The sequence below is a fragment of the Notothenia coriiceps genome, unplaced genomic scaffold, assembly GCF_000735185.1.
Source record: "Notothenia coriiceps isolate Sejong01 unplaced genomic scaffold, NC01 NC01_scaffold00025972, whole genome shotgun sequence".
In the NCBI taxonomy this organism is placed as follows: Eukaryota; Metazoa; Chordata; class Actinopteri; order Perciformes; family Nototheniidae; genus Notothenia; species Notothenia coriiceps.
In genome coordinates, this window is record NW_011358673.1 from 60,546 (window position 1) to 74,302 (window position 13,757).

Genomic DNA, 13,757 nt, shown 5'->3' on the forward strand with positions numbered 1-13,757 from the left:
AAGTATACTTGCTTCGTTTCTGAAGGAAGTGACTTGGAAGTACACGACTACCAAGCCAGCATCCTCGAGATTGAGAAACGGCCTATGTCTGCCGTTAATATTGATCCAAAGGTATTTGTTGTGTGTCCTGTCGGGGAGTCGGTCCCTCAGGTAGCTGCAGCCATCTGCCGCTGTACTCAGATCAGCTCGAGGCTCAACGCAGTCTCACTCCTGTGGACGACCTGCCGTCACATGACTGGAAACCTCAAGGCTCAGATCACGAAGAAGGTCAAGTTATGATAAATGCAAATTGCCTGTTACCTGTTTTTTAGCTTGGATTTGAAATAAAAACTTGAAATGATGTTCCAGATGTTGAAACATAATACTGTTGATTAACATTTTTTAATCCTGACTAAAAACGTGTTCAAGTAAGTGACACAAAACAGGCTGAATTGATATTGATGTTTTAAAGGCCTAGAAAAGAAGCACATGTCTGCCTTCATATAGACATATTAGTCTGAACAGGTTTCATGTGAATTATCACACACACCCAAAAGAGCACACACACTCCGTGACTCAGCTCTGCTCAGCTGTCTGTATGTATTATTCAGATTCAAAACGTCAGCATCGCTGCAGTCTCTATTTTTAAGCACTTTGCCATTCTGGGAATGACGAAAGAAGGGTGGGAATGACGAAAGAAGGGTGGGACAGCCAGAGGGAGAGCTAACACATGACAACACAGGACTCAATAGTTAGGTACAAATATTAAATTAAAGAGGAAAATGGGACGGGGGATGGTTTTCTTGAGGAATAGTTGTAAGAAAGGGAGGGTTTTGTACGTTGCCCCTCCCCCCCATGTCTCGTCTGGTCTACCATGTGTACAAAGACTGTCTGCAGAGGACTGATAAAGACCAGGGATGATTAATTGGCCATCTTATTAATACAAGGAATCACTCTCCCCCTAAATACATATATGCAATACACTGAGTGTCTCTTCCACTGCACAAATCCTCTGCAGCATAACCCTTTAAGCAGTTAAACTGTGATGAGGCCCCCGCTGCCACCTACTGGCAGACATCATAAACAAAAGCATCTTCAGGAACAACACCTTTATCTATATATTGCCTCTCTCCAAGTCATTTCTATCTATTCCCCCATCCATCTATTTTCAGTTCACCTGACCTGCATGTCTTCACACCCACAAACATCACTTCTACCTTTATTAATCGATGTCTTAGTATATATTTAATTATGGCTGTTGCTCGCAGTTTAACTATAAACCCAAGCAATTTCATCAGCATCAACTGGGCAGGTTGTGGCAGGTGAATTTGGTAGTTAAAACAAAAAAAGTACAAGGAAATGTATCAATAGAAATCAGAGATGATATAAGAGGTGAGAAAAAAAGTACATGCACATTCAACATCTCAGGTCTGTTTGTGTGACATTCAGCCAGTGTCAGACTTTACCTGGGCACGCTGGTCAGGTAGGTCAGCACGTTGTGAAACTCTCCGTCCGTGATCTCTCCAAACGCAGGGAATTCTGGGAATACAATGATGGGGCTGCCGCTATCCCCTCTTCCTCCTAGAAAACCAAAAAACAACAGAAACAGAAGTACCTTTTGCGTGAATATACAAAATGACATAACAATGTTTTGCGTCCTTGGGGATGTTGCATTTCAGTACAGTGCTCAAAATATATGATGGTATAATAACTGAGGCAACAATAAAACCATTTGAGCTGATAATAACTTTCATGCTGTCAGTCGCCGTGTCAGGGGCTTTGTTTAATCAAACCGCTAAGGAGAGGTCTCTTGATTTATTACAGGAGGAATAAAAGGGAATAATCACTGAGTGAAGGACACTGTGGCCACATGGGGGCGCTGATGCTTGAGTCTGGAAACTGAACAGAAAGGAAACTGCAATGTCTATCTATCTAAAAAGGATTTAATCTTAAACGCTTCTATTTTAAAGCAAACAGAAGAAGCCTGTAGTTTGAGATAGAATCATTTTCTTCCAATTCCATTTCTTATTTTGAAATATTGAGGTTTTAAGAGAAACTCTCAAGTGAAATAATAAAACAAAAACTGTTCTTAAATTTGAATAAAATTGCGTTTCCATTTCTGAAGCTGACGGAGAAAAATGCGTTTTGAGGTTCTTTAAGAAAAATAATTTTAAGACGAACATGGATGGAATAAAAAAACACATGTTTGTTACACAATGAACGGTGATTACACCAACATGTTCAATCTCACGTTTGACATACACACACACAAACACACTCCCTGTGTGAAACAGTTGCTCTGTCAGCGCATGTGTCTGGAATATAAATCTGACAGCCTTTTCTTGTCTCATCGCTATAGCAACAGCAAGTGCATGGTCATAGTTTCAGCGTCTGCTTGGATGTTTGTCTGCAAAATGGTTCCCTGAGTCTGCTGCAGCCACAAGGTCACCTCAGACACACAGAGCTTTAATACTACTGTAGGACTGGATCATAACTGTGACAAATGTCTGGCTGTGAAACATGCCTCAAATATCTGGGAATAAAACACAAATATGTATTTTACCATAAGCTTGACAGATACAAAAGGCAGTGAGAAATATGGATTAGGAAACAGCAGCAAGAAGACAGACTAACGGCGAAGAGGAAAAGGAGGAAGGTCACATTTGAATAGCAAAGCATAACTGCCAGGAGAAAACTGTTCACATTAACTATGCAAATATCAAGCGGAGAGGTTACATATAAATGATTCCTCAGGTGGCAGAGATGACGGATGATAAGTGGTGTGTGCTAATTAAGAAATAAAATGACAGACAGCAGCTGAGATGGGAAACGCAAATCCCCAATTGCCCACAAAGACAGAAAGATGGAGAAGATATGAATAAGTTTCACCTGAAAGGATGGCAAACTGCTTCTTGAGGTCGGAGGTGATGTCAGCCGCTCGGAGGGGACTGCTGTCCAGCTGCATGATCTCATCTGGAGGAAATGGAGAAAGGATAATATTAGTGATATCAGATATGCTGAATATGTACAGTACAGTATGGAAAGGGTAGATGCGGCTTAATATTATTTCCATTTTCGATGAATCTGCCAGATGTTTTATAGCTTATGGGTTTGGTTGATATGTCTGAAAATAGTGAAAACAGTCCATCCCGTCCCTTAAAGTCCAGGGGGATGTCTTTATATAAATGACGTTGTTTTGTCAGTCCCAAACCTAGATATTCAGTTCATTATGAAATAAAACTGAGAAAAGCAGGAAATCTAGCTAATCTTTTCATGTAAAATTACTTTGGAAATAATTGTATTTAAATGTATTAGTAGGTTTATTATTTATTGCTAACCAAATGTATTACTAATTTAGTTATCAATTCTTGTTCCGTCGACTAATTGTTGCAGCGCTAGTCTGTTTAAGTACAATGTTTGTTTTTGTTTCATTTGGCACTTTCCACCCAAACCTACAGGCCATATCAAAAAACTGCTTTGCCATTCATTCTGTAGAAAGACAGCATTCAAACTAAATAAAAAGGGGAGTTGTGATTACTGGGGACTTGCATACAGTATTGATAAATTAACAGTCTTTGTGGTCCCCTCACTCCACCTTCAGTAGCTCTCCACCCCCCCCTAAGTCTCCCCTTCATGAGGATTAAAATAATCAGATGAAAGGTTCACTGCCCCAGTAGGAGATGGAGATGGCATTAGGAGTCAAGCTAACAGACTGTATACCTCTATAAATCATATAAATAGCATTAAACCATGAACATTGAACACAGAAGTATCTTTCCAGTGTGCTTTAAATGGTAATACAAAGCACAAAGAGAGATATTTAGTCAGACAAAATGAATGTGGAAAAGTAGGTTACACGGAAAACAGCTGTCTCTGCCAGCCTCATGAATATGCAGAAAACATAAACAGCCTCCCTACAATATGTAGCATATGCACTGATGTAAGTATGAGGAACTTTTCAGCTTTGTTTCCTGAATGAAATTGGGCAACATTGAACTTGAAATGAGATCTGTGGAGTGAGGGGCAAAACAGATCAATACAGAAACATTGGCACGAGTGCAGTTACCACTACTGCTGCTGCTTCGCTATGTGTCTCTGTGTAACATCTCTGGCATATATACAGTGTATTCAAGCTTAAAATATCAAATAAACACATCAAAACACACGTCTTTCACTGGATTCACACTGCCCAACCCAAAATGTATTAACAAAACACGTTTCACAAGGCTCTTTAAATACCTAAAGACAACATCATCTGCTTCATGTCTCTTTGAACTGAACCGCTGTCCGTGAGCAGTTTAAAACAGAGACGTCACAGCGAGAGGCCTGAGGGAAATTAAAGATATCCGGCTCATTGTGGTCAGATACTGTCGTGAGAAGCTGCTGGAAGGTGAAGTAGTTTTCAGTATCAATCCTTGGGGCATTTTGATGTGCAAACATTTGTGTGAAGATGGCTTCTATCAGGGCAACCTGAAAAACAATTCCTCAGTTACTGGCCACATCTGCCAAGCGGATGTTTAAACGTGCTACGAATGATATATCCAGCCAAAAGTAGCCCTGTAATTAAAGCTAAAAGAACACATATAGTTTAGAGCCATAAAAACATGAAGCGTGGCCTCTTCAGCTTTTCATTACTTTTCCATTTGCTGAATAAAAGCACTTCCACTCCACCAAAATGCCCAGGGCTGGAGAGCTTTCATTTTTCCTGCATGCCCATTTTAGCATCTGCATAATTGAATTCGATGTACTTCAGTTTGAAAGCACTGAATGCATAAAATACAGGTGGAAATGATGGAGGAACAACAACAATGCAGGGTCATCCAGGGACCAGAAAAGCCAGCGGATTACAGGAAGGGAGTGTCTCGCAGTGACTGTAAACGGGCTGCAATGGAACAGCTAAGACAGGTAAGGCAAAGTAGTAGAGGGCAATATTGACTTTTCATCCCACCCTTACTTTATTTGCTCCGTTTTCCTAACACACATTATACAGATAAACAACAAGACATTCCCACGCTGTGTAGAGTTGTTCTGTGTGGATTAAAGGTCTTTCTAGTTTTATTTGTAGCGCTCATAACCATTAGTGTTCAAAACCTATTATGTTTGTATGTAACTTTAGAGCAAGTGCTTACATCCCCCCTCTTTAATTTATTATACCATTACTAAAAAGCCCCTTTTCAAAGATGTTTCTGTCGTTATAACTGAATATGAAATCATTGGACTTTTTCTCTTGGCTACAGAACTTTAGTGTACGGTTTATTAATACTGTGAAGATAACAAGTCTCGAGGAAATCACGAACTAGACTGTCAGGCACCTAGATTAATGATAATCATAAACAAATATCATTTCTAAAATAAATAACAATTATAATAATAGAAATAAATGATGTAATTAAAATAAATAAAATGCAATGTTTAAAGAATATATAGTTCTAAAAATGCAGCTTTGTCATGGTCAGATGTCAGCAGACTGAACCCGCACTGGAGCGCTAGAGGCTAAACATTATGAATGAGCTCATTGACCGAGGCCAGCCACTTTTTTCTGAAACAATAATACTGATTTGGATTTGATTTGTAGATTTGATTTGTTTTTGATCTGTATTTTTGCATTTCAGATATGCAACACTAAGCTGTCTGTGGCTCTTTCCTGCTGTAACGCTGCAAATTTCCCCTCTGTGGGACTAATAAAGGTATTCTGATTATGATTATGATTATGACGGAGCTAGTAGCGATAATACATAAACGTACATTTAGCTACCACTACGCTATGGAGCAAGTTTCGTCGTAAGCAACGTTGCTTTTTCTACAGATCACCAAAAGAAGGCCGTATATAGTGGGGTACACAATGCTTTAAGGTAGGGCTGCACAGTTAATCAAAGTGTAATCCAAATCTCAATATAGGCTAGTGCAGTATCTAAATTGCAGGAGGCACAGTATTTGGTTGAAGCAAAATATGGTAAAATATCTGAATGAAGTATTGTGGTCTTTCAGATAGGTCTCGCCTTCGAGTCAATACAAATCTGGTTGGTAGAGATCCTTTTAAAAAACGTAATCCCACTATTATCATTATATGTCAATGTTGTATTATAACAATGATGTAATAATGCTTATTCCCATTAATATCGTGAGATCAGTAAAAAGCAATTCTTTTTTTTTATCGTGTGCCACCTCTTCAAAGCTATCTTCACAGTTACCAAACACATGCTGAATTTAAGAGCATGCTTACTAGCTTCCACACAGCTTGCGACACTGTCTGAATATATCATTGTCATCTGATTGGCTGTTATATTTCATGTCATTATACTCTTTAAAAGCAAAAATTAAGATAAGAAGTATTCAGGAAATACTACTTTCTCATCCTTCATACGGCTTCTTAGCATAAAGTAACTCGTCCCAGATTTACACTTGATAAATACTCAGTACAACTCTACCTGTTTGACACCACACCTGCCCTGTGACGCCAGGCAAATTCGTCCCCACTTAATCCGGTCTCATATTAACTGGAGCTCAATCCATCTTGTAGATTATCATAATATCCATTACCGTTATGACTTTTGTTGTCGTCTTTATACCTTATGTTATTCTGACTGACTGTTTCTTCACAGGCACAGCCCTTTTACTCTAAACCCTCCTCTGACTCCAGTTTAAACAAACCAACGAGTCTCGCTGTTTACTCTTTGTTTGACAACGAGCCCTATCAGGTGACTTAGCCTCAGGTTGTTAGTACACTGACATTCATTTCTTGCTTGCTTTCTATCTATCCCTCTCTCTCTCTCTCTCTCTCTCTCTTTTACACACAAAACCAAAACGCACACAAACACAAACAGTTTAAGGACAGGATTAATTCATGTGTGTCTTTCTTGCTATGGCCATTTCCAATCTCCTACTTCCTTTAAACCTGAGACCAGCTGGTGCCATGTCTGTTGTGTCAAAACGGCATCAATCAAAGGTTTTAGCTGCTCAGGGGACTTAAAGGACCGCTCCAGTGTCTTAGCCAGAGTAAGCCCATTTACTACAACTTTCTGACACATTTCATTGCTGTTACACATTTCAAAGAGCATGCCATATAATGTTAGATTGATTTCCAAACTACCATTAAACGTCAAGATTGTTGCACAATGCTCACATTAAGTAACATTACATTGAATGTACAATGAGTAGGTTTTGATTTGTAAACACAACATTGAATTGGCTCTACCTCCCCCCGTCTCAAAGAGGGTTATGGTGCACGCCAGCAGGTGAAAGCTATCCCAGGATTCACTCTCAACTTGGAAGGAGCTTTATGCGGTTGGCGTTTTGCCTCTCTGTATTTGCGTTTTCCCATTTTCTTATCTTCCTTTTGGGTGCGTTCTTACAATCTGGCACCTGGTCAGTACGTTTTATAGAGCTCAAACCCTAGAAACTTTAAGTATGATGATTGACAGGGATTATTTTTCTATGAATGTATCCATTTTCTTCTAGGAAAATCCTACTCCCTGTGCCTTCAGATTTGGCAGATGCTATTGTCTAAAGCAATTTCTAAAAAGTGTATTTATAGAAACTAGAGTTCAATATCCAGAACAGGAAGTGGAAATAGGAAACTGTGAGTAAACAACTAATGAGGAACAAGTCAGTAACTACCTGATAATGGATGAATTGTTTATAGGTAGCTGCTGAGTATTTATGAGAAGAGGACTACATAATATACAGCAGTAGGTAATAATGAGTTAGTAAAGAACTTCACAACAACACAACCTCGTCTCTCTGCAGCTTCTGCTCACTGAAGCAGGTGGTTCCAAAACCTGCATGGCAGCAGGAGACCTCTCAGTTCGACGCACAGATTACACTTTTCTACCACGCCAAGGAACACAGACACACACTGACAGACACGTACACACGTTATGCATCGTAAATGTTACCAATAAACAGGCTGATTATCAAATTGGATTTCGATCTTGTTAACTAATCGTGTCCTGAAGTGCTATTCAATCAAACTCTCTTCAACTGGAATGCCTATGTTTGTATATGGCAAATGGCTCATCTATTATAAATGAATAGCCCACCAGTAGCTGCAAACATTATTGATCGCACAGCCTCATGCACTGTGCCAGTTTCTATTATCATTATTTATTTGAGAAACATTATTTGACTTTAGAAGCAAAGCAGTTTAGTTTATTCTATTCTTACGAGACCTACAGGTAAAATGGTAACTCATTTGACCTTTCTCTTTGTACTTTTTCCAATGTCACAGTGAACAGATATTGATCATGGACAACTGTTTGACTGATATCGGATGCTACTTGAGACCATTTCCTATTCTTCTTTTCTTTCAATTCAACCTCAAGCAAGGGCGTGTGCACCAGAACAAAACAAGTGTAAATGAGACTTGATAAATGACCAACGTATCTTTGATGTTGCCATTTTAATAATGACCACGAACAGCCTGAGGACACTAGACTGCAACTGTCTAGCCATCTGCAGAGCGCTCACACGCTCCTCATGGAGGCAAGTTCACACAGAAACCTCCATCAGTTTCCACTTTTGGACCCAGCCTCACTCACTCAGACGGCCACACCTTGCCCCAAGCAACTCCCACACGTATCAAACCCACCCCCCACCCAGGTCAGCAATAGCTGTACTTTGTTTCCAGAGTGAGGCTATTCTGTTACTGAAAATCCCCTCGTGGAAGATGTAGGAATCCAGTTTCAGTCACATTTTGGTCACTTTTCTGTCTCTCCACTCACTGTTCTCGCAGTAGAATACAATTGTTAACAGCCCTCAGCCAATAGAATGAGGGGAAAAGAGGGCAGATACTACTGTTTCTCTAAGATACGAAACCGGACAATCAGCAAGTATCGATGATGTCACAAGAATCTTATAAAGGACAGGGAGGTATAGGTTAAAAATGTTTATTTGATCAATGCATTATTGTCCAGGAAGTGGCCTATATGAAAACCAGTCTGTGTTTATTGATACACACAGGTTACTTCCTCTCAACAGGAAAACAACAAGTATGAAGCTTGTTGATGGGGTCTCACATTACTTTTGGTTTATTTATTCATGTGTCTGCATTTGTTTTAGAACATATTTGCTGTTTTAACCTTGAAATAAAGACGACGTAAAAATGTGACCTAACACTTACACACCATGGACAAACACTCACATTATTCCACCATTCCCTACAGTAGATACACGCACGTAAACATACACACGGCTCCCGCTGGTTGAGAAGCTAATCTTCTCTATAAGGCTTATCGTGGGGATTAGTGTGCACTCACGCTCACGTTTGTAGGCGAAGAGTCAAACGTTAGTGGGTCACAGTCACACACCTGGACTGCCTGCCTCTACTGACACAGATTACACTGGACTACAGCAGAAGCCTAACACTTTGGTGCAACAGGCCAAACATTCCCAAACTTTGTCCAACAAAACAAAAAGTATAAATTGTTTAACCAGCTGCTGTTTAGCTTGTTCCATCAAGATAACTCCGCCAGCTAAAGTTTGTTTACTGTCCTTATCTGAAGGTATTCAGATAATATCCTATACTGAGGCTACTGTATGTATTGGACAGGTCCGAGTTTCAGTGCAAAAGGACAGGGGACAGAAAGGTCTCCCATAAACAGAGAGAGGGGGGAGGGCAGCAAGTTGGAGTAAGGGGCTTACAGTCATGGTCATGGAGGGGGATGACAACAACTAAATAGGACTGAGCAGTGGCAGATGAGTGCTTACAATAACAGGGATGGGGGTTAAAAGGGGCAATGGTTGAGACAGTGGGTTAACAATTGTAAAGCAGGATTTGGTTTGTGATCAGATATAAACAAGTTGTAAAACAGCAAATCACCACGTGGAAATTGAATGAAATATGTATAGCCAACAAACTAATAAATCCTTCCAAAAAGATATATCTAAAAGACAAACAAGAAGTTTTTTTTCAGCTAATCAAATCCTGTTCAATAACAGACATTCCTCTACCCATTGCTCCGTCTAAATATAGTGCAATACATAGGGTTGTCCTTGACATACACTGAACAAAAATATAAACGCAACACTTTTGTTTTTGCTCCCATTTTTCATGAGATGAACTCAAAGATCTAAAACATTTTCTATATACACAAAATAACCATTTCTCTCAAATATTGTTCACAAATCTGAAAATATCTGTGATAGTGAGCACTTCTCCTTTGCTGAGATAATCCATCCCATCTCACAGGTGTGGCATATCAAGATGCTGATTAGACAGCATGATTATTGCACAGGTGTGCCTTAGGCTGGCCACAATAAAAGGCCACTCTGAAACGTGCATTTTTGCTTTATTGGGGGGGTCTGGGGGGGTCCGAAAACCAGTCAGTATCTGGTGTGAGGGTTAGGGTTAGGGTTAGGGTAATGTTGTGAATCGAGTGGCCCATGGTGGTGGTGGGGTTATGGTATGGGCAGGCGTATGTTATGGACGAAGAACACAGGCCACTCGATTCACAACATTACCCTAACCCTAATCCTAACCCTAACCCTCACACCAGATACTGACTGGTTTTCGGACCCCCCCAGACCCCCCCAATAAAGCAAAAATGCACATTTCAGAGTGGCCTTTTATTGTGGCCAGCCTAAGGCACACCTGTGCAATAATCATGCTGTCTAATCAGCATCTTGATATGCCACACCTGTGAGGTGGGATTGATTATCTCGGCAAAGGAGAAGTGCTCACTATCACAGATTTTTTCAGATTTGTGAACAATATGAGAGAAATTGTTATTTTGTGTTTGTAGAAAATGTTTTAGATCTTTGAGTTCATCTCATGAAAAATGGGAGCAAAAACAAAAGTGTTGCGTTTATATTTTTGTTCAGTGTATGTTCTAGGTCGACTAACACAATTTAAATGCTTGATTAGTTGATTTAATCGACAGAACTGTCACCACTTTAATTATTGTGTTTACCGGAGATGGGCTAATCATTTTCCTGTCATTCAAATCTTGAAAGGACCAAAACGACTAATCAACTAAGAGGTGGCTGGCCTAAATGCATTACTCTTGATTGAAATATGTGCAAGATCCCCACATACGTACACACAGCATGACAAAGATGAAGCATCTCTGATTTACAGAATCTATTGAGCTACTCCTTCCACTTTTTGTAGCTTTTAAAAAAGTCATAACAAATGGACATCAAAGAAGAAGAAAAGACCGACTTCACGTGAAACTGCACAGTAAAATAGGGGGACAATTTCAATGATGACAAAGAAAGCAACTACTATGTTTTCCCAATCCTTACTCTTGCTGAGAACACGGGCAGGTGAAAACAAACAGTAGAGCGCAGGTAGACAATGTCGGTAAAGATAACAGAACCAAATTGTGGTTTCAATATAAAACAGGGATAGACTGCAAACACATAGTGAAACTAAAGACTGCGTCAATAGCAGTGTGCCACATCGACAGAAAAGATAAGAGAAAAGGATAAATAATTTGACACCTACCACACAGCCAGTGGCAGCAGCGAGAAAATCTGTAGTATCTTTCCACCTCCTCCAGAGAGATGCGTACATGACCCCCACCCTCCTCTACCGGCCACAGACACACATCCAACGACCCCTCCATCTCTTCTTCCTTCATGTCTTCATTCTGATCATCAATCTCATCTCTTTTCTCTGCTTCAGTCTCTTCATTCTCCGTTGACCCTGAATCAGCCTCTGTCTCACCTTCCTCTGAAGTTTGACTTCCTCCATCTCCTCCTTTTTGATCAAAGTTTTTTAACACAACACCTCTGTGTCCTGTAGTTCCACTCCAGTCCGTCTCCTCTGTTTCAGAGTGTTCTGCTGAGCCTGCACTTACAGCAAAACTCCCATCTACTTTAAAGCCAATCCCAGAGTCTTCCTCGACATCCTCTTCCATCAAGAAGCCTGAATCTTCTCTCTTCTCTCCCCCCATCCTGATGTCCAAGTCTACGTCTTGCTCACTCTTCTGCGACACTTCCATGCAGCTTTGCAAAAAAAGATGTCACTACGTCCCTCTCATTCTGACTCCACCTGTCACCAGACTGCAGATCTGTCCTCCCGCTCTACAGGCTGCAGGACGTCACTCAGTAACCGTGTGGACTTCCTACTGCAACCTCAGGTTACCTTCCCTGTAGACAAAAGCGACAGTGTAGCACTCAACCCCACCTTCCTTGTTCACCCAGCGACCCTTTCCCCTCCCCTAAAAAAAGACAATTACCTGACCCCTCCCGTTTGAATAGCAATGTCTCCAACCTGCGAATGAATGACTTAGTCTGACCTAAAAACAAGGGATCCAGCTTTGACAATAAGAGAGAAGCAGGAAGAAGTAAAGCATGCTTGGTTCTGTCATGTTGTGTCACAGTGGTAAAACTGCAGTCCTCTGCCCAGCGCTCATTTACCTAGGCCAACAAAACTCTCGTTCCTCGTCTGCCTTATCTCAGGAGATGTGGACCACAAGTACAAAGCCTCCATTCTGACCAGCCCATTCAAACACTGCCTGCGTCCCTATTTAACCATTCACAGCCTGTATCCATTCACAGCCCCTATTCTTGTTTACAAAAGAGCCCATTCTTACAACTTTACTGAAAGACTTAATTCTGAGGAGAGCTCTCAAAGAACGACACTGTCTCTTCACAGAATGTGGCAATTTGAACTCAATTTCAATGAGTTATGTAAAATATATATTTCAGTCAAAACAAGCTAATAGACACCATTCTGCCTCATACTTCTCCATGATCTACAATTACAAGTTAAGTGTGGTGAAATGTTATGGACAGAGATGTTGATTGTGTGTACATGTATATCTGGCTGCATGTGTGTGTGCGCTTGGGTATCAAGGCTTTAATTTGCGTGTGTGTGTTGGTGGGGGTTGTGATTAACACACTTTGTACGCAAGGGCAAGCACGAGGTTATCAGTGTCATAAACCTTGAGAGATAAACACAAGAGCCATTAGGGTTTGAACTGCGCAGCGCAAAGTGAACAAGAGGGTCGAACAAAGAGACAGATCGCTGATCAACTCGCAGTCTGAGCCTCATTTAGACACACTGATTCATTGTGTTGTCACATTAAGCCAGGGGGATTGCCAAGACTGAAAGCAACTAGTGTATCAAATGTACTTTTACTCTAACTTATTGACTCGTAACTATGCGAGTCAATAACAATATTCAGTCAGTGCAAAAGAAAAATATGTTTAACATAACAAAAAAAAACAATGATTTAACTCTCAGCCAGATGATTGCCATATTATAGTTTGATTGATTATGTCCGCCCAGTTAAAAGGGTGGAATCCAGTTTTTAAAGCCTTTTATTGATCCAATAGGAGCTGCTGGGATCTAAGTTAAAGGGGACATATCATGCTATATTTGAACAATATATTGTAGGACCATACCTATATAAAGTATATAAATATAGTTTTTTTTTCAAAATACCAAACAGATCCTGCATTTTAGCCATGCCTCATTTCGCTCTATTTGCTCTTTCCAGCCCTTTTTTTGCAGGGGCTGATTCTGTGAGCTGCAGCTGCAGGTGCTAGTGGATCGCTGGAGCTTTTAGATTAACATTAACAGGCTTATTGTAGTTCCGAGTGCTGCAATGCCTTGTGGCCTGTACAGTAGCACCATCCTCTTGATGGAGCATATGTGTGGGCTGGACCAGGAAAGGAGTGAGCAGAGGGTCGAGTTGTCGATCCTTGTTCTGTGACTATCTAGTTGCGCACGCTACTAAAGAGACGCGCTACCATGGAAACCAAACAATGGTGTAGCTGTAATAAAGTCTGAGTGGAAACAGTCGTGTGTAAATCTGATTTTGTCAGAAATC

The 13,757-nt window shown here is 40.5% G+C and overlaps 1 protein-coding gene across 1 annotated transcript in view; it reads right to left on the reverse strand.

Annotated features, from left to right (window-relative positions):
• Positions 1-13,757, reverse strand: part of LOC104956404 (guanine nucleotide exchange factor DBS) — a 39,561-nt gene that overhangs the window by 23,191 nt on the left and 2,613 nt on the right. The window contains exons 2-3 of the mRNA XM_010783891.1: positions 2,869-2,952; positions 1,446-1,560 (exon numbers count right to left, since the gene is read on the reverse strand). Coding sequence (XP_010782193.1) covers positions 1,446-1,560; positions 2,869-2,952 — 199 coding nt within the window. The remainder of the gene's footprint in view (positions 1-1,445; positions 1,561-2,868; positions 2,953-13,757) is intronic.